Below are 24,207 nucleotides of genomic sequence, written 5' to 3' on the forward strand. Positions count from 1 at the left end.
ATGGTCATGCAGAATAATGCATTAATAAGTGATTTAGAATGACTAATAAACAGGCAATATCATACTATCTTTGTCATGGAAGTCTCTCCTTGCAATAAACAATCCACCCTTGCTATCGCTGACATGCTCCTTAAATTCAGATATCAGCCATGCTACCGTTGAAATATAGGCTGAGAAGTTATAGATATGTAGCTAACCCAGGAGACCCGTTTGATTGTAAAGAGAAATTGCAGCAATTAGAGCAGGGTTTCACAACCTTTTCCAGTCTGTCATACCATTTTTAGGTCTACAATTTTCATGACTCCAGCAATTAGAGTAGTCGTGTTGTCATGTGAATTTATGAATCCATTGTATGAGCAGAGAAGAAGCTCTAAATGTACAATACGTTTAAAGACATGTTCTATATATTCTACTAAAGCATATCAAACAAACATAAATATTAGTCTTTTAGTTTCCTGCGTATCCAAGCGCATGCGATGCCTCCATAACTCAAGGTTGTGGACTATCTAAATAATATGTTTGGAGTGAGCAAGTTTCACACTTATAGGCGCCGCGCTATAGGATTCTGCTCTTTACATGTTCATTTGTGGCTGATGAGTAACTGATACATTATCTTTTCTGAAAGGGTGAAAGAGATATCCCTGTATCAGCGGCCACAGCTGAGTAACTTCCCATTCATGTATTGTTGTGGTGTCCCTACCCTCAGGTTGAGCTGAAGGCTGGTAAATATTAGTGGGTTTGTTGTACTGATTGTATTGTTTACACAGCAGCCAGATGCTAAAGATAGATAACTAAACAAAGAGGCAGAGTAAGGAAACACACCACCTAAATTCTATTGATTCCATGTTATGGGGGCTGAGTGGCTCTCAGATAAGACTGCACTATGGGGTGATTGTAGTGTATAGAATTCAACCCGTGTATTCACATCGCAGCTTTCTTAATAGCGTGCAATTGCAGGCACCTCTCTGCGTCTTCTGTAGGGTGTGCTTGCATATTGATGTTCGTTATGAATCAACAGTGGTGACGGAGAAAGAAATGTCGTTCCATTCCAACCTGGTAAGACGTTGATTCCATTTCAGGATACACATTAACTATAGTCATTTGGCCACATCAAGCGATTACATTATTTATGTGAAGAAAATATGAGTGGAATAAGGAATTTATGTTATCAGCCCAAGGCACAGTAAGTCAGACTATTCAGTCAAATGGTAAAATGTCAGTTGAATTGATTTATTTGTCCTTGCAAGTAATGATGCCAATGAAAGACCATTTCTTATTTGTTCCAATTCAAAAGCTAAGTTTTTCTGGGATGAAAATATCACTCATTCACTTTTGGTTTCTTCCAAATAGCTTTTTATAGCCGGTCGCAAAATTGGCTACAACATTAAAGGTGCCCTGCAGAGTTTTCTAACAAAACAAAAGTTGTTAACGTTCAGTGTTCAGTTCTCACCAGAACACATTGTGTGTTTCCTCGCTTTAACAAATGCATTTCCATCCTCACAAAACATTTGCAAAGCTGATTTTTTTTAATCCCGCATTCTTAACAGTCATCTTTAGCAGCCAGTTTTTCTTTCACTGCCTTCATTGGCTCATTTCTGTGCTTCTTTGTGCGTTAAAGTTATATATAGACAAGTGGAAAGGCGTGAAACCTTTGGCAGGACTGTGTATTGTGTTGCACCACATGCTCTTGTACGATACCAACAAAACAAGAACCCACAAATAAAAACACAACTGTTAGTGCTACTGGTGCAAAAACACTGCAGGACACCTTTAAGTATATCTTTAAACAGTGTGAAAAGTACATATCTCATTTCACTGAGCGTTACATAGCTGCATCAAACAAATAAACCTACCAAATGCTTCAACTTGTAGGTTTTTAGGCAGCTCAAGAGAACTGTGTGTATATAATAGCAGTAATTTTTTGACATTAGGGACCATCTTTGCTAAATAACCCTGTCTATAGTTCAGTGGTGACGGACGTCTGCATAGTTTATGAATGTTCAATATGTCCACAGGTGCTGCAGATGTACCTGCCTTTCTGTGGTATTGCGATCTCCAACGCCCAACTCTTCGCTGCCTCAAGGAAGGAGTACGACAGGAGCCGGGTAAGGGCCGCAGGGCCAACCATGATAATAACCTCCCCCATCCCCAGGATCAGCATTACTTCCTCCCCCCGATGCTGACATTGAGGCCGAGTATTGATCAGCAGCAGCCCACTTGCTGCCACTGCAGTGGGGGATCACAGAGCAGCATGCAGCCCTGCATGGACACTTTCTCTGGATCTATTGTGGGGGATGGGCCTGCATCCCGACTCAGGTCTGGTCCATGATCGAAATCTCCTAGGGAATGTTAAGAGATGCACTAATTCATGTCACACATTGATCTGTGATGGAAGAGAACATAATGAGAACGCAGCTCAGAGAACCGAGAGGAGAAATGAGGAGAGCTCCCTTTACACCATATGATTTTTATGTGCCTGTGTATTAAATTGGATTGGCACTGCCTTAGATAAAGAGCCTAATTTACTTTTATTGGGGAAACTAATCATGTTATATCGTCCTGTTGGTTTATGGTTTAAGGATAATAATAATAATTGTGCACTAACAGCTGAGCAAGGCAAGGCGTGTTTATTTAAAAGGTTTTCACTATTGCTTCACTGTGTTCCTGCCGACCGATTTCTTATTTTGCGGGTATCTTTGTCTGTTACTGGTGTTCAGGCACTCTTGGAGGTAGTCAATGACCTGTTTGAAGAGCAGACTGACCTGGAGAAGATTGTCAGGAAGATCATGCACCGTGCCCAGACATTGCTAAAGTGCGAGCGCTGCTCTGTTCAGCTGCTGGAGGACATTGAGTCACCGGTACTGTTTTTATCTCTGCTGTGTATGTATGTGTCTGTCTGTCTGTCTGTCTGTACATTTGTGCAGTGGTAGAATGCAACTAAGTACATTTACTCAAGTACTGTAGTGAAGTACAATTTTGAGGTACATGTACTTTACTTTAAGTATTTCCATTTTCTGCTATGTTATGCTTCTACTACACTACATTTCAGAGTGTTTACATTTATGGCTGCAGCTGTAGTTACTTTTCAGATGAACTTATAAAAAAAACACATCATTTAATATTAAACCTGTGCTTCCCAACTGTTTTGGCTCGAGACCCTTTACGTAAAAGCAGTATGGAGTTGGGGCTCCTCGTCATGTTTCCCCTTTAAAATCCTCACGTGGTTTCATTTCAGAGGGTTTGGGGCCCAGAAAGGTCAGAGAATATTATAGAAAAGTCCAGAATATGTGTGTTGATTGATCATCTCACAACCTCTCAGAGTTATCTTGAGACCCTTTGGAGGGGCTCCACCCCTCTGGAATCACTAGACTGTAGCTACCTAGCCACCCAGCTAATCACCTACAGCAGTAAGATGCTGCTTACACACTGATGTAGCAGCCTTAACGATCTACGTTGCCCTAATCTTTAACAGTGAAGAGGTACTTTGTACCTCCATGCAACATTTCTAAGAGCTTTAGTGATTTTTTGCCTTCTCTTTCAGGTGGTGAAGTTCACCAAGTCTTTTGAGCTGCTGTCCCCTAAGTGTAGTGCAGACACTGAAAGCAGGTATGTATGATGTTTCAGTGGTAAAATCTACTCTGCCTCTCAATAACATCTGGCCTGATGAGAAACATAGCTTTGCCTTCCATTTTGCCATTTCTCATACCAGTAACCTTTTCACTAAACAGTCATATCTCCACCTTTGCTTGCCTGCGGCGCCACGGCACCTGTGCATTGTGCACAGAGCCTTGTTTGAATCTGTAAAGCTTCCATCAAGGACAAAAAATAAGGGAAGTAGAAAAATGTAATATTCTGTAGTGCTATGGGAGTAATATGCTGATTCTGAATAGAAGGCATACTGTAGGAGCCCTACTTAATTGGGTTTTGCTGCTTCTCTCCACTGCTAGGCATGGCTGAGTGGTGAAAGAGAGGCTTAATATTGTGTGGGATGTTTATGGATAAAACCAGTGCTGAAAAGAAGACAGACTTTCCCCCTGAGTCCTGCACTTGCCATAACTGATACCGTCACTTCAAGGCAACACTGATAACCACAGCAGTAATGAATAAGAAAATACAAATGGTAGGAAATTAGTAGTAGTAGTTTGGTTTTCAACACTCCCAACTGATCTGTGTTTTTGTGATCACATATTAAATACTGCAAATAACCAGTTTGTGATTTCAAGTAAACTGCACAACATTTCAAACCCAGCTGAAGTGACAAAAGTACAGTATCTCTGCGATGACACTAGTCTTCCTAAAGGTTCACATCTGAATAACAAGGGTTGCTGTGCAAGATTTATGCGTGTAATTAAGTGAATAAATTTGGTGTCAAAAGGCGAGCGTACTGTAGGATTTCTAATGTGCCTCACAATCCCCAGCCGCCCCCATGGGGAGGATAATGTTGAGCGAGTGTACAGTGCTGCTGGTGTGTCTGTGGAAGCTAAATGACAGACGAGAGACAGAGAGAATGAAGAGAGCAAGAAAGAAAAAGCATCTTTGCCATCCCACCCATGAGGTTTATTCCCCGCTGCACTGTGGGTTTCACATCCACACATAGCTGTATCACCGGATCAAAAGGCTTCAAAAGATCTGACATCGGTGTCTCTTCCATTTTTATTCTAATCTTGAAAGACAAAGTGAGCCACGCTGAACATTTAGCTTGTTGCGTTTGAAGGTAAAAAGTCAGCGGCAGCCCACTGCAATTAATGTGAATGGGAAGTCTGTGTAGGCATGCAGGTGTTTCTATGCGTGTGGGGGCGTTTGGCAATAAGGAAGACAATCACACAATTAACTTTTCATTACTTCATAAGCTGCAGGAGAAGCTTACTGATATCTACTGTATGAGAAGTTCATTAAATGCGAGTCAATGTAAAAGAAGAGTCCATGAAGAGAAATAAGAAGGGTCCTTTGCAAGCTTGCAGTTCAGAGGGTTTACTTTTTATATGTTTTTTTTTTGTTGTTTTTTTTTTTGAGAAGGAGTGTGTTTGAGGATCTTTTTCAAACCTCTGCTGATACAAGGCAAGTGAATGTGAACCAAATGTGGTCCAGCACTGTTTCGTCCATCCTGTTCCTCTTGTCATCTTTGCCTCTTATGTTCTCCCCCTAGTTTCAAAGACAGCATGGAGAAATCATCTTACTCAGACTGGCTCATCAACAACAGTATTGCAGAGCTGGTGGCATCCACAGGACTACCCGTGAACATCAGTGATGCCTATCAGGATCCTCGCTTTGACGCTGAGGTACCAACACACAAAAGCACCTTTCAAATGTGACATCACTTGGATTATAATGCTGCGACAGAGCCAGTATGGAATATGTGATTATTATTCAGGTCATAGTATTTCTAGAAGTACTCAATCAAAAGTAGGCTCACTGCTTGGTGCTGAAAATGTTTCACCACTCATCCATGAGGCATGCTCAGTTCCACCGGCATGACATTTTAAACCTCTGTGGGATGTTCACATGTTGATGTCACATGAGAGTCAATGAGGTCACATGGGATTCAGTGATGGCTGTGGAACTGCCCGGGGAGCGATGTCAGGATGGCATTCAGATGGTGTGAAACAGAAATGAAGGAGACCATCGTGTCAAACTAACATCCCTCCCTGTGCTGTTTATCAGTTCATGTTGTTTGTATTATAGTGACCTGAAGGAAGTTTCCAGGCGTGGAGACTAAAATAGGTGCCAGTTAGTAGAATTGATGAGGCCTTTTAAAAGTCTTCAAGGTGAAACATAAAGTTCAGTTGCCTTTGACTTTTTTCAAATCTTTCTTTATTGGCACCACCTGATGAGAAATTACATACCACCCATTTTTCTATTTCGTCAGCTGTTAATTGACCTCTGTACAATAAATGTCCTTTCAAACCAGGAAGCGATAACCAAGTCGGCCAGTGCTGATGCTGCATAGACCTAAACGGAATCCCACAGCGGCTAGCACAGCAGTCCACTCTGCATCCAGCTGCAAGCAGCAAAAGTTGACGTGGTCAACGTTAAGCAGCAGTGACAGAAAAATGGAAAGTGTGTACTACGGAAAAGCTGCCGGCAGACTCACTGAAATGAATAGAGGCACTGACTTGCTGCTTCTCGCTTTGAAAGGGCCTTCAGGGTTCTTACTGTACACTGCGTCCTGCTGGTCTTATATTTCCATGTAGCCTCGCTCTTCCATTAGAGGTTAGGCCTGTAAACATAGTTAATACTCCAGAGGTGAACACTAGAGAGCTGGGTATCTTTCAACACTAGTGCTAATACTATTCTTGGGTATGGATACATTCTTTCAGTACATCATGAAGAATTTTAAACCTGCTTCTCAAATATGTCTCAAATACATCGTTGCTTAATGTTATACGAAGCAGTTAGATCGAGTCAAACTATGAATGTGAATGTGAAAATAGCAGATTAAGGAAGAAGTGCGGCTGCAGCTAAAGATTATTCTCAGAATTGATTAATTTGCCAGCAGTTTTCTTGATTAATTAATAACTTTTTGGGCCATAAAATGTAAGAAAAAAATTCATCACACTTTCCTGAAGCCAAATGTGATGTTTGTGATAAGTTTTGAGGTTCAAAAACCTGTCCTAGTTATACTTAGAGGTAAAACCAGAGTACAATTCTGAGAACAGTACAAGGAAATCTTTCCTGCAGATGGATGATAATTCTAATTGTATGCTTTCTTCACACTCCCACTCTCTTTAGGCGGACCAGTTCTCAGACTTCCATATCCGCTCTGTGCTTTGTGTTCCCATATGGAACAGCAACCACCAAATCATTGGTAAGTTAACACATGGAGCTTCCTTTTCTCTGTTTGGTAAATGTAACACAGGAGTCATTTTTTAGCTTTGCATATGTTTATTGAAAGGTATTAAAGTTGTGTAATACGCTATATGACCAAAAGTATGTAGACAGATGAAATACAAAAATAATCCATATACATATAATGGCTGCAACATATGGCATAGCATTAAAACTAACCTTAATTAGAGCGAGTTGAACTTGCTCAAACCATGAAAATTAGTCCCAAACCAAAAGACAGATGTGTCCACCTACTTTTGGCCATATAGTGTGTCTGTTATGCAGATATGCAGATATGCAGTATAATATATCAGTGCAGTGTATATCTGACATGCACTTGTGGAGAAAATGTACATTTTTTTAAGACACAGGTTTAAAAAATTTCCATTTTTTTCTGCATAGTAGACAATAGGGGTGAGAGTGCTTGAGCATATGTTTAGCTGAGGCTGCATGTGTGTGATTAGATCCACGCTGCACCATTACTCCACACTTGGAGGAGGAGTTTTCTTCTTCTGGTCTTATGCTTTGTGTTTGTGAATCAGCCCCAGGCCAGCACCACACTGACACTGATAAATCATTGATCTCTCCTCTGGTTTTGGTGCTGGATATTGCAGAGAGGAGCAGTGATAGCAGCTCCAGTTGGTCCACTGAGATCTGACGCAGGAACTCATTTGTTTTATTTGAGTGCAAAGTGATCAGCATATCTGCCGCCGATGGTTGGTTAAGACCTGTGCGTGTGTGTGATGTCCGCGTGCGCTCCGTCTTTTTTGCGTAGGTGTAAGTGCATTTGTCGGGGAGAGGGAAGAAGGACAGAAAGAGTGAGGGGATGGAGAAATGCAGTGCATGTGTGGGCGGCACCTGAGGTTTTTCCAGAGAGAAAAACCATTACACAAACAAAGCAGCAGGAGATGAAATTCTCAAGTCAAGGATACATTAAGTTAGAAAACGGATGTCCTTGTGTCGTGTTCCAAGGTTACAGAGAGCTCCTTCAAAACATTACCAAGAAGAAAAACTTGTGTGACTCCAGCAAGAATGACATTTAATGTTAAATATTGAATGTGAGTAAAATCATATAAACACTCACTTTGTCAATATGGCAAATATTTTTCAAATTCAGTTACATAAGACTATAAAAAAATGTTGCTTTTGCTAGCCTGAAAAGCCATTTTGCTAAACTTGCTGAAAAAAATTGAGATTCAGAGAGAACCAGGCCAGTCCACAAAATCATGACATTACAACGAGGTAACATCCAAATAAATAAATTAATATAACTGAACTGTATCAGGCCAGGAATTCACTAATAAAGCATGATGTCAGCTAAAATTTATATCATATATAACATTTATATAATATATATATCTTAAGAAAGACAAATGGTTCAAAAAACAGATAATTTGCTCCAAATATGAATAAACCAAACTCTGTCAGGTTGCATGGGCATTTTGAGCGAACAGGCTTTTTGAAGTCCAGCCACAAATTGTTGATTGGATCGAGATCTGGACCCTGACTCGGCCACTTTGAGACGTTAACGTTGTTGTTTTTAAGCCATTCCTGTGTAGCTTTGACTTTATGTGTAAAACACAGCGAAGCAGCATTTTGTTTTCATGCAACACAAACCTCCCCGATGATATTAGACAAGCCCTAATGGCTAAAAATCTATCTTCTTAGCTTAGCTTTTAAATAGCCTTCATTTGTATTGCTGAAAAGTTGTTTTTAATTAGATTCAATTTTCCACCACTTGCCTATGCTTTTAACTTTTAAACTGTAAATCTCTCACATTTGCTGTATTTCTATTATCCTGTAAAAGCAGTCACACAACACTACTGGTCATCTGTGTACAAAGTTGCAATGGAGCTGTAAATCATTGGCATATTATGTTTTTTGGTTGAATAACAGTTGTGACATTAGGAATGTGGTGTAGTTAACGATTGTGTGTCATTTAGCTTGCGTGTGCTTTGAGGCCACCTATGCTGCAACTTGTCACAAATTACATGCTCATTGCAGAGGGAGCAATAATAGCTCCGAGAAAACATCAGGCCTCTATTTTAAATTTAATGACGCCATAATGAAAACTGTTCTCAGCTCCAGCACTAATCCTGTTTCACCTCTGTGCATCTCCAGCTATACATTGAAATTAAAATGTCACTTTGGTGGCAGGTTTGTTTGACCCCGTAGAGATAAATAAAAATGGTAATGTATTGTGTAATTACTTTTTAGCATAATTTCTCAGTGACAATAAAAGCCAGTCTCTATCAATTAAATGTTTATGCTTTATCAACAAAGGCTTGCTCTGTTTTTAATTAGATGATGAGAGAAGCCCTCTAAACAGGGAATACTGCTGTCAAATAGAAAGCCTTCAATCCCACTGCAGCATTGTGGACACTAACTGGATGCCCTGTCAGAGATAACATTAACTCAATGCCAAATTCACATGTGCGACATTTTTGCCACTTTGTATAACCATGTAAAAATAATATATATATATATATATATATATATATATATATATATATATATATATATATATATATATATATATATATATATATATATATATATATATATATATATATATATATATATATTATCAAGTATACAGAGATTTTTAATATGGTGTTACACAACACATATTTGGATATACTGCTATTTATGTGATAGGATGTTGTGTCTTAGCTTCATTTCCATTAATAATGCATATTAGTTAGTGGCATGGAGATTGTGGGTTTGATCCTCTTTTAATTGGAGGTGGGTTATATGCACCGGAGCCTCACCAATATCAAACTTTAAACATTAAGTTCTTATTGAACAGATAAACTGACTTTGCGTAACAGGTGTCGCCCAAGTGCTGAACAGGCTCGATGGGAAACCATTCGATGACGCAGACCAGCGTCTCTTTGAGGTACTGCACTTGCTTCTGTATCATTTTCCACATAGAGTGACCTGTAGGTATACTGGACACTGTGGAGTTTATCTGCCTTTTGTTCTTTTCCTAGGCCTTTGTGATCTTTTGTGGGCTGGGCATCAACAACACCATCATGTATGACCAGGTGAAGAAGTCCTGGGCCAAGCAGTCTGTGGCTTTGGACGTAAGAACTCAACATCCCATTCAATTTTCTGCAGCATAGCACAATTTGAAAATAGAAATTCCAGTTTCTTCCATGTGATTGAATAGGAAATCTTTTTATCTACTTGTATTTGCTAAAGCATTACAGTGCAAACTGTAATGCTGCTTCGGAGTGTTGACGTAGGTTGATTGTGTACTGCTGCTGCTTTGTGCTTCAGTTTCCTTTTGTCACGCCTGCATCTGAATCAGAATCAGACATACTTTATTGATTGAGTCACGTTACAGTTGCTCCCATTCTAGAGTAGAAATATGTATCAACATACAGTTATTACAAGACAAATAAGAGAATGTATAAAATATGTGCATCATACTACAACATATAACAACAATATAAACCATATTTGAATAACTCGAAATATATAATAATAGAAATGCCCAGTATAAATGCATTATTAAAGCTGTAATAGAAGCAGTAATAAAGAGAATTGCACAGATGAATAATTGAATAGTTGAGCTGATACAACAGTTGAAATATTGCCCAAATTTACTGTAGTGTTAAATCTGCCTTGCCATAGCTGGTAACAGTTGCGAGTCTATTGAGACTGAGGGAGGAGTTAAAAAGGTTGAAGGCCACGGGCAGGAGTGACTTCCTGTGACGCTCTCTGGTACATCTCTGTGGAATGAGTCTTCCAGTGAATGCACACCTGTGCTTGGTCAGCACGTTGTGAAGTGGGTGGGAGGAATTGTCCAAGGTGACACATTACTTGGACAGCATAACTTGGACATGCTCATTGTGTTCGCTTTCACGCCTTCCCTCAGATGAATTTTCCCTGTGCATCCTATCTTTTCTTCCATTCCATTAGCTATAATGGTATCTTTGTTTTCCTTTCAAGTCAACATATGCTCTGTGCTGAAACATTTACCCAGAAGTCAGGGGGAACAACGGCTGCTGCATGCTTAATATAAAGCCTTAGTTATACTCTCTCAGGGGTCTTTGTGCTTGGCTCCTTTTTTAGTCTCCTATTTCCACAATACGCATGAAAAAGTGCTGATCTCTCTTTGTAGATAACATTCTCACAATGGTTTTATTGAAAATTAATGAGAGGCGGTGAAAAGCAATTCCTCATCTGCCCTGCAGTATGTAGCCATTCAGCACTGCTCAGCCTTTACAGTACATCCTTAGATTACAATGGGGAGCTTTCAGGTGCATTATAGTAGTTAGCACCACTGTTTCAAGGTAGGAGAAGCACAGAACAGAGAGATAGAGCATTTAAAGGTGACACGCTGAATGAACCAATCTGTAGATGCATTGCTTCTGGCAGCACTGAATAAACATGAGCATTTATGATCAAATAAGGATCTGCAGGTCTGAGCGAGGTATTTCTCTCAGGAAATGAAGGGAACATGGCGATGGAATCAGGGCTGAGATCACTGCTCATGTAGACTGTTCAAGGGGCAGGTGTTAACTTCCTCCTCTAGAAGATCTGCTGTGTGTAATGCTGTAATTCCAGTGTGCAGTATTTCCAAGCCGTAGCCACAGTTGTGCTTCTCTTAGAGCCCTAGCGGTTATTTTAATGATTTGAGAAATACACTGACACTGCGTCATTATTTTGCAGGTTCTGTCATACCATGCCACTTGCTCCAAGACTGAAGTTGACAAATTCAAGGTAACGGATATTCAGCGTTGTCGTCATTACATTTGTCTCAGCAAACCCATTTCTTTCTCACAGTACGAACAGTAGTGGGGGGATTCGGTTTTTTTCTTAACTCTCAGCTCAACACAGATATTAAAGTCGCAAATCATGTGAGACATTGCTTATTCTTAAAGTAGTAACATCGCTATTAAAGGATAAGGCTGGCGAATTTCTATATGAAGCAGCCATAAATCACACACATGACTTTAAATGCTTTTTTTTGTCCTTTCTGCTATTCATGGGCTCTTTATTTTCTCCACACTTTGGTTTCCACTGAAGGAAACGGTTTCCAGTTTACAAAAATAAATGTATATCGTTAAAAGCAAATGAAAAGAAATGTATTAAAGGTACCCTGGGGACTTTTTGACCACTAGTAGTGCTGTTGAGCAATTTTGCTCAATTTTGGTTCACACTTTTCACTAATGTGACCTTGCCCCAACAACAGCAGGGATCAAGACATGAAAAACTATTTTAAGAAGTGTTTTAAGTGTTGTGAGGACAGAAATACATTCAGTGTGTTTGTTAGTAGTCAGGGATACACACAATGCAATTTGTTAAAAACACTTCACGGAGCATCTTTAATCCGCAGTGGAGAATAGTCCCCAATGAATGCGCTGTTTACTTCTGAATGCGTAAGGTGGACTTCAAACTGTTTCCCAGCTGTTTAAGGAAAAATAACGAAATGTTTTATATTTAAATGAAGCTGATATTTGTGACCTGTAGGAAAGAATAGGCTTGGAGCTGAGTGTCAAAGTAGTGAGAGATAGACTAATTTGCATTGTTGGTTTTGGTTTGTTGACAGTAAGAAAAATATAGAATAACGCCGCCTTTTTCCTTCAAATGAAATCTGTACACCAAGATCTTAGGAGCTGTGGTACGTTAGGCAATGAGGAATGATGTGAAATCACTTCCCTCAAACCTCAGTTTGTAATCAGAAGTGATTACATCGTTTGCTGTTGCCTTCCATCAGGAGCCATGTGAATATTGTTTTATATAAAGTTCATGATGAAGACAGGCTGTCCTTCATCTATTCCAGTCCATACACACTCTCGGTGTGGATTACAATTGGTGATTATCAGGTTTGCTCTGGTGGTGCAGGTAATTGCCGTAATATGATTTAATTGTTTTCCTGCTTCTGAAGATGCATTCCTTAATATCAAGGCTTTTACCGAGTTCAATTAAGACATATTAGAGGAAATAAACCTAATAAATGCCCGTTATTACTCTGCTACGCCCCTCCATCTCACAAAATGATTATCCAAGACTTTCATCTCTCTGATGCCTAAAATATAATGGCAAAGTAAAATCTCAGAAATTGATCTCATAATGTATTTGGTTTGCTCATGAGTCCTTTAATGACATATCCTTTTCTAATTAATTAACAATCTGCCATTAATGTTAATGGGAAATTTAAAATAAAAAAACAGAGAGGGATGACTGGCATTCTGTCTTCTAGACTTCCTTTTCCAGGTCCTCCAAAGAACCGCGAGTGGAAATATGGGCCGAGAATTCCCAGATGAAAATAAACTAATTGTGGTATTTGAAATGGATCACTCCAATCAATAGGCAATCACTCTCACTGTATTATTTACAATGTGGAAAAAATGAAAATATCTACATTTTTAATTGGCATTGACATGTCTGAAATATAGATATGACCTATTTTCCTGCACTTTCATGTGTAGGATTTTCCCCTGTGGCTGCAATGTAGGAACCCTGCTTTCCAGTGCGCCTGTATGATCTTTCAGCCCCCCCCCTTACATCCAGCACCACGCTCTGCTTCCTGCCTTTCCCCCACTTTCTTTCATAACTGCTCTACATAAGGAGCACACTTGGCTGGGATTCCACCAGAGTGCAAATGGCAGTGACAAACAAACCCGGCTGACATTTCCTAACCCGGGGCTGTGAATTAAGCGAGAGGAGAGTACCTGCTGACCTGACAGGCAAACATTTGTGAGGCAACCATGGTGCTCTCGTGGCTGTGAAAGGAAAAGAAACGAGAAACACGGCTGACACTATAACACAGATTTCTAAAAGAGCTTTTGGAATGAGCTGCAGGTTAGAAAGCATGAGATCGTCATGTTATAAATGCTGACTCGAGCCAGATGAGACATATTGGGCTCATTAGCCCGCACTGAACAAAGGAGACACGGATGCTTCAGTATGAATATGTTTAATTGGAATCACGTACGTTTTTGTTTTTGTTTGAGTAATTATGAAAAAAAGTCGTGATGATCACTTCTGCGCAGCTACGTTTGTCAATGAGCTCAGACAGTAAACAACAGAGAAATCCTTCCTAAAGCTTGCTCATTAATCTTAACCCTCTCTCAATGAGTCCTCAGAGTCTTAATTAGCATGTCTCCATATTTCCATGTATCATCTAAAAATGGCACCGCATCCTCTGACCTCTCCATCCTCTCCTGCTCTCTTAACTCGCTTTCCCCCTCAACGTTTTCTCCCACCACAATGGAACAGGCAGCTAACATCCCCCTGGTCTGCGAGCTGGGCATCGATAAGCTGTCCTTTGACGATTTCTCTCTGGACGTGGACGCCATGATAACGGCCGCTCTGAGAATGTTCATGGAGTTGGGAATGGTGCAGAAATTTAAGATCGACTATGAGGTGGGCCCGCCGACTTTCCTTATGCGATTCCTTGCTGAACACTTGGGTGGTCAAATCCTAATGTGTCCTCATGACAACTGCTGACCCATGTGCTTGTCTCTCTCTCTGCGTCTTCCCCTCCAGACATTGTGCAGATGGCTGCTGACTGTCAGAAAAAACTACAGGATGGTTCTTTATCACAACTGGAGGCATGCCTTCAACGTCTGCCAGTGCATGTTTGCCATGCTAACGGTACAGATGCTGCTATGCTACCACGAATCGAGAGAACTTGTTATGACGTAAACATTGATTGCATGTAACGGCTGTAGAATAACGACACCATCGGCAGTGTTCAGACTGGTTCCCTATAAGCCTCACTGTCACTGTCTGAATGATGCTGAAATCACTCAGATTCAAATTACGACATATTCTGTTATTAATTATACAAACAGTCGAACCAGAGATGTTTGTTTGATCAGAAATCCCAAGAGAATTACTTCCAGCAGGCCTTTACTTTATCGGGTCCTTGGGCTAACACACACATACACACAAACACACACACGCTCTTAGACAAACACCCCAGTGTAGTTCATTTAATCAAGCACAGCATTAATGCATGGTGTCCCAGCTGAATTGATCATTGGCAGAGGGAAATGAAATAGTAGTGTGTAAGCTGTTGTGGGCACCTCCACTCTCCTGCCATGTGTTTTAATGAGTGGGCTGTGCTATCTTTGCCGCTCTCCCCACAATGACCTATAGTGACTCACTCAGCACATGGCCTCCAGAACCCATTCATCCAAGCCATAAAGCTCCCTGTGTGACTCTGTCACTGCAGTCCCACTGGCTATTGAGCCAGATACTGTTTTTTCTGGACGATGCTGCCGTTGGACTTTCATTCAGTTGAGTGTGTGTTTGTCTTTTCATTGGCCTCCTCTCTTCTGTGCCAATCAGACGGCGGGCTTCCAGGAGACTCTGACGGAGGTGGAGATCTTAGCGCTCATTGTAGGTTGTGTGTGCCATGACCTGGACCACAGGGGCACAAACAACGCTTTCCAGGCGAAGTAAGTGTTTATCGCGCTTTATCTCTCTGTGTCTGCCACACACACACAAACACACACTCCCTCCTACACACTGTTTATGGTGTGTTTTCCCACCTGCAGCATTCTGCAGCAGTCCAGCCGAGATCAGAGTCAGAGTCAAGTGGCAAGTTGTGTAAGGCTTATATAAGGGTCTGCTTAACGAAGAGACTGTAAACACGGCCGGCTCTGAGCACATTTAGATCAGCGGGTACATTGAATTGCTTCAACTCGGTGTTCTGTTCCCTCACAAAGGCTGTGATAGTGAAGCAAATCTGAAACTAAGAAGCAGATGAAGAGAAAGAGAGACATAATCGTGAACCGAAATCACTAGAAAAACTAGAAAAAAATTAATGCTGAACAAAAACAATCTTGCTGATTCATTTTTTATATTTTCCTCTGTTGGCTTAAATGATTTTTGTGGAGACTTTTAAGCGTTTTTAAATTCTTGTCGCTTGCCTTCAGATTCTGTGATTCATATGCGGATATCTGTTTATGCAGATTAGAATATCCCAAACTGGCCCACATGCCCCATCTTCAGTGCACCAGGCACAGTTTTTTCTCCACATTAAACGCTGATCATATTCACTGTTGACCAATTGAATTTCGGTTGCAGTTAAGCTTATTGCTCTCCAGCTTCTTTTATTGGTGAGCCTAAAGTTGTCGACAGAGTGCAGAGTGAGGGAATTACAAGAGACTCAACAGCAGACTTTGTTTCTCTGTATGTGTTCAATGCTGATATGATCCCTCTTCTTGATCCCTGTATGTGTTTCTTTGTGTGTGTGTGTGTGTGTGTGTGTGTGTGTGTGTGTCAGGACGGGCTCAGCCCTTGCTCTGCTTTATGGGACCTCTGCTACACTGGAGCACCACCACTTCAACCATGCTGTTATGATCCTGCAGAGCGAGGTGCACTATGTTCCAATATCTGCTGCAATGCAGTTACCATGAAGCTTCTGCTAATGCCTGCCACTGCATGTTGCGTTTGTGCAGCACATTCAAATGCACATCATATCAAGCCATTTCAAACACCATCTGCAGCTACGTTCTTGACTCTTTGACACCCTTCCTCCCTTTGAGACACTGCAAGGTTTAAGCTGTTTACTCTGCCATGTCTTGTGCTTCCTTTTTTTATAATGACTGAAAAAGACCACAGTGTAATTTATCAGAATGGACACTCAGTTGCCAGTTTATTAGGTACACCTAGCTAAAACCAATGCAGTCTAATACACCAGTGACACTATACAGAGCAGCGTTTCTGTTATTTAGCTCACATTGATATAAACGGGGTGCACAAAATAGTAGAAACACCTGTCAGTATAATGCAAGACAATTCAACAGCACCACAAACTGCAGATCTTTTTAATGTGTTCAGTAAAACCTGTGCTTTCCTTTCTATGGTATGACAAATGGTCAGTTATCCTGCATGGCAGAACAGAGAGTGGTTGAAGACTAAAGTCATGTATTTAAAGGAATAGTCCAACATTCAGGGAAACACACGTAATTCACTGTCTTGCCGAGCGTTCGATGAGAAGATCGATACCACTCTCATGTCTGTACGCTAAATATGAAGCTGCAGTCAGCAGCTGGTTAGCTTAGCTTAGCACAAAGACTGGAAACGGGGAAACAGCTAGCCTGGCTCTGCCCAAAAAGAAATCTGCCCGCCAGTACCTCTAAAGCTCACTAATTATATATCTCTGGTTTCATCCTTACAGAAACTGAGGTGGAAAATGAACAAGTTGTGTTTTTGTTGATTATGTGCTGCACAATTTCTTATCCGTGCACAGTGACCTCCTGGAGTCATTAGGCTGAAACCAACCAGCAAAGAGACTCCAGGACAGAACCAGACCAGCTGTTTCCTCCTGTTTCCAGTCCTACAGTATGCTGCGGATAAGCATGTTTCCCAAAATGCCAAAATATGTATAGTAATCTGACTTGTACGGACGAAGTTGACACTGTATTTTTCCTGCTATATATCTCTCATTGTGCTTTCCAGCCATCTAAATGAATGAAAAAACCTAAAGCCCACTTTACCTTAAAAAAAAAATTGAGTTTGTTTCCACTGTGCCTGAAGGCAACCATGTGGTGCCTCAGTGTCTGCTGTATGTGAGCGAGTAAACAAATAGCTCAGGCTGCCCTCAAATCAATGTAATTACAGAGGCGATAGATTTGGTGGTAATTGGCTGAGAGAGACATTTTACCAGGTGACTGGGTTTGCATGAAGTTGTAATTAAAGACGTTTTGAGGGAGCAGCTGAGCCGAGGCTTAGCAGGGTATGTTCCAGTGGCTTCATTATCATGGTGCTGACAACACAGTAAGCTGACAAATGTTTGCTTGGAGTATCATAATGGTTTCTGTTGATACTGGGGTTGAACTACCGCTGTCCTATTAGCATATAAATGAATAGCGTGGCTAATTCAAGTAGAGGAGAAAGCTCACGATTCAATCTGCCAGCCGGCGCGGGCCATTCATTTAAAATGTAAACTTTTAAACGTCACTCACTCCCTTTGTATCTCTCAATTTCCTCTCGTCATTCTCACTTCCTATTTTCCTTGCCTCCCTCCTTCGTCCGCTCCAATTGTGACAGAATGAGAGAAGTCCTTTGTGTTTCTGCCGTCACGTTGTTCAATATTTCATGGGAACACATGAGCTCATGAAGGGAATCTGAGGCACGACCTGACAGTCTTTCCTCTTGGATTCTCAGTGTTTTAAAAAGGAAAACCGTAGTCGTCCAGTTTTGAAGATCTCAGCTGCCTCTCTGCAGGTCATCACTCTGGTCCTCTTCTCTTAGCACCTCTACATCTTCTGTTTCCTCCACAGGCAGACTTCTTCATCCATTCAGACCGTCCTCTTGAGGGGGGTGCCTAAGTGCTGAATGAATGTATAATACATGATGGAGAAGAGGCCTGTTTTAATGATAGAGGGCCTCAAGTGAGGGATGTTGCTTACTTATTAAGAGCCGCTGGCTTCCCTCCTCTGCACAGATCCATTCAGTTTTATTATTACATGTTTTTTACAGTTATCGTTTAGTTGTGCAAACAGACCGCTTTCATGAAAGACACGTCATGGTAGGAAAAGACAAATCATTCCCTGCACTCATTTACTTCCTTCTGTAATACAGATAATCAATCATTTGCTCTGTAGTGAGCAGTAAATTCAGATGTCAGACACTTATGAATACTCATTATTTTGCGTTTTTCTGTTCTTATGGCTTCTCCCAGGTGTTCGCGGGGCACCTCGTGATGGTAAACCTGCTATTCACAGTCCTGTATGGATTTATTCGGCCCCAAAAAAGAAATCCAAAACAGTTTAATTCCAACATTAAGATAAAAAGAGGCAGAATTTACACTATTTTTAATTGTTCTTTCATAATGAAGCCCAAATGTACATCATCTGCTAATCTGACTGAATTAGTAGTAAAAATCTAATCGCATAATGTTAATATGCATACATTTAGCAAAGTTTGTTGTGACAAAAATATGTACAAGAGACAAAATATTTTCAGATTAAATAGGAGTTAATAAACAGATTCCTACATCTTGTTACCTGTTTTTTTTTTTTTTTAGTATGTCAAATCCAATGAATAAACAAATATCTGCCAGTATTATCAGCAGTGTAATATAAGAGTCAGTCTCTTGTTTGATAATGAAAAAACATGTGTAAAATAAACCTGTGTAACAAAGAATACGGTCCCTCTGTTGAGTAAATGCCCCCCTTGCTGAATATAATGACCTGTAGTCCTTTACTTTCGGCTCTTTGTGTGCAGATGTGCCATGCGTGTAGTGATTCTTTATCATGTTATCTCTGTATGTGTTTCCACAGGGTCACAATATCTTCTCCAACCTCTCGTCCACAGAGTACAGTGACCTCATGCAGCTGTTGAAACAGTCCATCCTGGCCACAGACCTCACTCTTTACTTCGAGTATGTTGTGCTAAACACCACGCTGCTTATTAAACTGTTAAATCTCCAGATAGTGAGACATCCACAGAGCTTGGCTGACTCCAGTGTACTAACTAATTTACAATGAAGCACAGCCAGTCTGTCCCGTTATGCTGTTTACTTCTTTTAGCTAATACCGCCCCCTTGTGGATTGTATATCAGTTACACCTGCAGATACAGCTGTCTTGTTTCCCTGCAGGAACAGAAACACTTTCTTTGAGCTGGTCAGCAATGGAGAGTACAACTGGAATGTGAAGGCTCATAGAGACATGTGCAGGTAATGTCCTGCACGCAGACACGCTGGTGCAAAGTGTCTCACACCACAAACACTGCATGAGATAAACCTGTGTGATCCCTCTCAGATCCATGATGATGACGGCGTGTGATCTCGGGGCTGTCACCAAACCTTGGGAAATATCACGCAAGGTGAGAAATGCTTTCTCGTGTGTGTGAAATCATGTACAGTATTTCTAAGAAAAAAGTCATCTACTGCAGAGGTGAAAGGGCTGATTGATTAATCGGTCAGCAGAAGCAACGATTCTGAGAACCGATTAATCGTTTCAGTCCTTTTTCAAGCAAGAAAATGTTCAATGTCCAAAGCTTCTAAATGAAGTGGATTTGTTATTTTTTCTTGTCTCGCGTGATTGGAAGCTGATCATCTTCAGGTTTTGACCAAATGAGGAATTGATTAATCAATAATGAAAATAATCAATGGCCATATTTACCTTCCCTCTTGTTCCAGGTGGCAGAGTTGGTGACCAGTGAGTTCTTTGAGCAGGGCGACAGAGAGCGATCGGAGCTGAAGCTCACACCCTCCGTGAGTACATCTCTGCTCTTTTTCCTTTCACCTCTCTGACCTCCACGAGCCGGCGATGCTGAAGATACAGTTTCTAAAACACACTGTGTCGGAAACATTAGAGCTCGTAGTGTGAGAAAAGTGTATCGTCAGCTGGAGCGCTCCGCTGCCTCGCTGCTGTGCCAAGAGCAAACTGTGGACCATTTAACAGTCATTCTTAAAAAAAACTCCTCCTACACAGGATTCAAAGGCAACGCTGACCTTTCTGTTCATTCAGCTGTAAACACACAAGGCGCTTTGGTGTGTTTGAGCTCCACTAGCTTTGACTTGCTGATGGCTGAGATCTCTATTTTTCCTCATATAGACGCAAAAAAGACTTAGGTCCTGATGGAGATGTTGTCTTAATTCATAACGTATTCTGGTTGCCCTCAAAGCCACAGCGCCACAACAGAGGAGAGCTGTGTGTTTGATGGAGCAGCTTTGAAGGCTGAACTGTGTTGCAAGTTCTTGAAGGGGAGGAAACCAGCAGCTTTCTGTGTGCAATTAATGGCTGTTGACTAATCGAGCCTGGCCACATTGCCTCCCCTCTGAAATAACTAATGCAGTAGCCTCAGGTCTGCCGCTTGTGTCAAACCTTTACCGCTCTGTGTGTGGGTGTTGGAAATTAAATATTAACTTCTAAGTCGTAGCCCGGTAACTATCTCTGAAGCACAGCCTCAGTGGAGCTTCTTAAGTTCAGGCTGCAGAAGAATGAGGTAGAATGGAAAATGGACTCAGCTGTGTTGAGAGCTGAGGGAGATTCTTCTTTCAACCAAAACACCACTTAAGCCTCATGTTAATCAGAAGCACGTGTCTGCTTTGTTTCCCCCCCCCCAAAAAAAATGGAAATGTGAATGCACTTTAACTTCTGTGTTTTCAGGCCATCTTTGATCGGAACAGGAAGGACGAGCTGCCAGGGCTTCAGCTGGGGTGGATTGATGGGATCTGCGCGCCGCTGTACGAGGTAACGCTTCAAGCTCCACCGCTCTCTGGCCTTTGTTGTCACACATCCGCCTTCTCCATCAGTAGCCGCTGTCCTTCCCCTGCTATTGTCCCCCCACTGACGCCAGCAATGAAACTGTCACCAACAACTATTCAACTTTCTTGGCAGCCACAGATTTCTCACCGAAGAAGAAATGCTGTTTCTGAAACAACTTCAAGGTCGCATCGTGTTCTTTTGAGAATGAGTGTGCACTCTCTGACTGCGAGAAAGCTCAGAGGTGGTGGAGTGTGCGAGTATGTTAGTCGGGTTAAATCCCATCACTAAGACAGTGTACTTTGGGCTTTGCTGCACAGTAATGAAATAAACGGGGGCCGATTCTCTGACTGCACGCTGTTCTGCTGAGACATTTTGGCTAACGCACAGATGGGGAGGCTGATTTCATTCGAGGATCCCAGCTGAGCAAAGTGTTCGGGTCAGAGTTAGAGCTCGTGGTTATCTTCCAGGGAATTAATGGAAATCTATACTGCGTCCTCTCCAGTATAGTAATGTGCGCTTGTGTGTTTCTGACTGACGTCAAGAGAGACTCGCCTGCCCCTCCCGCTGCCGGCAGCAGAGGCTGTGTGGGAGAGAGACGCAGGCTGACTTACTGAGGATATCAGGTCTGTTAAGAGATGAGGCGTGTTGAAGGTAGATTCATGAAAGCAAACAAATCAGACGCATGAGAGTTGTGAAAGGAGTCGAGGATAAAATAGTTTGTGTGATTTTCTCTGCTTTTGTGCCGTTAAGCCACGCAGCAAGACCTCCCTCCTCTTTACTGTCATATTAAACACATTACTCTTAGTCATCACGAGCAGAAAACAAACAATAGATCATCTTCACGTCTATTGAATTATCCCAGGATCAGTGTCAAAAGTTAGAGCAGACTAATCTTTGCCGGGCTCTGGTTCCACCATTGTTGCTGTCTGCGCCGTGTAGATAAAAAGCATCAAAGCTTTCGCGTGTGTTGCCTGCGTGGGGGGTTTGTCTCCACGCCGCCTCGTGTAAAAGCTGATGTTTGGAGAATGCAGATATGGAGCTCGCGATCATGCTGCTGCCAATTAAATTTGCGAGGGGGAGAACAGAGAAAGTTCAGAGGCGGCAGGGTTTTTGTCCGTGGGCGGAAGAGATCTCGTTCTTGATCTCGCTGATCTCCTTCTCCTGGTGGTGGCTCGCTACTTTGTGGAATATTAATCCCCCATTATATAACCTTCCATCTTTACGCCCCACCATATGACAGTCTCTCTCTTCTTCCTCTGCTTCTGAGTCGAACTCAGTGGAATAATGATGCCGCACAAGCCAATGACAACGTCCCACTGTGGATATATGCTGCGGAGAAAGAGGGAAATTGTTCTCCTTTGGAAAATTCACTTCTTTCAAGCCGCACATGAGACAAAGACATAAAGATTAAGAGCATCAATGCACTCTGTCTTTGTAGTTTTTGGAAATAAGAGCTCCACATGGGCCACATGCCAGCACAGTGTGATGATGGTTTCAAAGATTAAACGTAATCAACATCCACTTATTTAGCACATGGCACTCTGCAACACACAATTATCAGTTAATATGCAGATAATCATCTTGATTGAACATATTTAAGACATATATAGATGTTTATTTTACCACAAATGGGCCCCAGCACTGTAACAAATATCAGAAAATAGTGAAAAATGATCATTTATTAAAGATAAAGTTGATGTCTTCAGTTAACTTTTGGTCGATCAAGAGTCCAAAAGCTCCAAGTGATCTATTTCTAATCATGTAAGACAGAAAAAGCAGCAGATCCTCCTGTTTGAGAAGCTGAAACCAGTGAGCGTTTGGCCATTTTTTCTTGAAAAATTACCAAAACGATGGTTCGATCGTCAAAATGAAACCAGATGTGTACAAAAACTCAAAAGTACGAGCTTAAGTGAAGCAGCCTGACTCCATAAACAGGCACTGACTTCATCTCAAATCACTGCAATGGAAATCCATACTGTGCTGTAATGTTGCTCGGCATCGCAGGCGAACAGCTTCATAATTAGTCGCACACATTACAATTACAATATTCTGAATTATTGAGTCACGCACAGCTTTTAAAAACACCTTCCAGGACATATTCTGCTTTCTCCTAATGCACCAAAGTGGGCAGACGGCTGTTTTTTAAAAGAAAGAAAATAGTCTTGATGTTTGAACTTGGCCACATTACAGAGTTTTATTCCACTCGACCACCCACACAACTGTTTTAATTGTTCATATAAATTAGCAGATGCACCCACTGAATATAAATGCATCTCGAATTGCCGGCCTGCATTTAAAGTTCAGTTAATTGGCAGCTGTGATTAGTTGTGTTTTCCCCAAGTGTAGCAACAGATTTGATTTCCCTTTCATACGTACAGTACACAGTCCCCAGCGTAGGTGTACTTACCCGTTTATTTCTTTCGCTCTCACAATGGCTACCTGTTCAACTCTCATATATATAAATGAGCGTTTTCTTTGTTTTGTGTGTGGGACCGATGCCCACATGTTATATTTCCATATGAAACAGGGTTAATGAAACAATAACTAATTACAGATTTTCCTGGAAACCCAATAGACACAGCAGACAGTGTTAGGAGAACAGAGAGAACAAACCCCCCCGTCTCTCAGGTAATTTATTAAAATGGAGGATGACAGCTTTGAGAGCGCTGCCACTTATAGTTCAGCGTGGAAAAATGAGGCAACTTATCTCAGTCATACATGTGTTTGTAATCTTTAACAGCAGCCATTTCACCGCCTTCAACTGTGCAGCTCTTGTATGTAGCTGTTATTGTAGCAGGGTGTCCTCTGTATTGTTTCGTTTGTTTTGCCCATTTCGTGCATTTGATGAATAATGAGCTGCTTTTTTAACCTCAGTCTATGCCGCTCATGTGTTATCATTACACTGAAGTCCCAGAGCGCAAAGCATCTGATTTTCTGAAAAATAAATACCCGTTGATCTTTGAAAAAGGTTTTCTTTTAACACAACTCATTGTTCTGAAGGTATTTACAGACTCCTCGATGGCTTCTCTAACTTTCTGGATGAAAAAATATGCAGTTTGCTCCACGACAGCAAAGATTTTTAACCCGTTTCTCAAGCTGTGACTATATTCCCTAATGCAGGGAGCAGGATGTGACGGCAAACACTAATATTATTAGTATTATTAGTATTTTGTATGAAGTTATCTAATATTGTGG

The 24,207-nt window shown here is 41.3% G+C and overlaps 1 protein-coding gene across 1 annotated transcript in view; it reads left to right on the plus strand.

Moving 5' to 3' along the window:
• The window catches only part of pde11a (phosphodiesterase 11a), a 37,348-nt gene that overhangs the window by 10,267 nt on the left and 2,874 nt on the right, over window positions 1-24,207 (plus strand). The window contains exons 3-19 of the mRNA XM_070976748.1: window positions 2,016-2,105; window positions 2,718-2,858; window positions 3,542-3,606; window positions 5,147-5,279; window positions 6,730-6,805; window positions 9,657-9,724; window positions 9,819-9,911; window positions 11,506-11,556; window positions 14,059-14,205; window positions 14,329-14,436; window positions 15,136-15,245; window positions 16,076-16,166; window positions 19,080-19,180; window positions 19,398-19,475; window positions 19,561-19,624; window positions 19,941-20,015; window positions 20,914-20,997. Coding sequence (XP_070832849.1) covers window positions 2,016-2,105; window positions 2,718-2,858; window positions 3,542-3,606; window positions 5,147-5,279; window positions 6,730-6,805; window positions 9,657-9,724; window positions 9,819-9,911; window positions 11,506-11,556; window positions 14,059-14,205; window positions 14,329-14,436; window positions 15,136-15,245; window positions 16,076-16,166; window positions 19,080-19,180; window positions 19,398-19,475; window positions 19,561-19,624; window positions 19,941-20,015; window positions 20,914-20,997 — 1,575 coding nt within the window. The remainder of the gene's footprint in view (window positions 1-2,015; window positions 2,106-2,717; window positions 2,859-3,541; window positions 3,607-5,146; window positions 5,280-6,729; window positions 6,806-9,656; window positions 9,725-9,818; window positions 9,912-11,505; window positions 11,557-14,058; window positions 14,206-14,328; window positions 14,437-15,135; window positions 15,246-16,075; window positions 16,167-19,079; window positions 19,181-19,397; window positions 19,476-19,560; window positions 19,625-19,940; window positions 20,016-20,913; window positions 20,998-24,207) is intronic.

The sequence above is a fragment of the Chaetodon trifascialis genome, chromosome 12 (genome assembly GCF_039877785.1).
Source record: "Chaetodon trifascialis isolate fChaTrf1 chromosome 12, fChaTrf1.hap1, whole genome shotgun sequence".
Lineage (NCBI taxonomy): Eukaryota > Metazoa > Chordata > Actinopteri > Chaetodontiformes > Chaetodontidae > Chaetodon > Chaetodon trifascialis.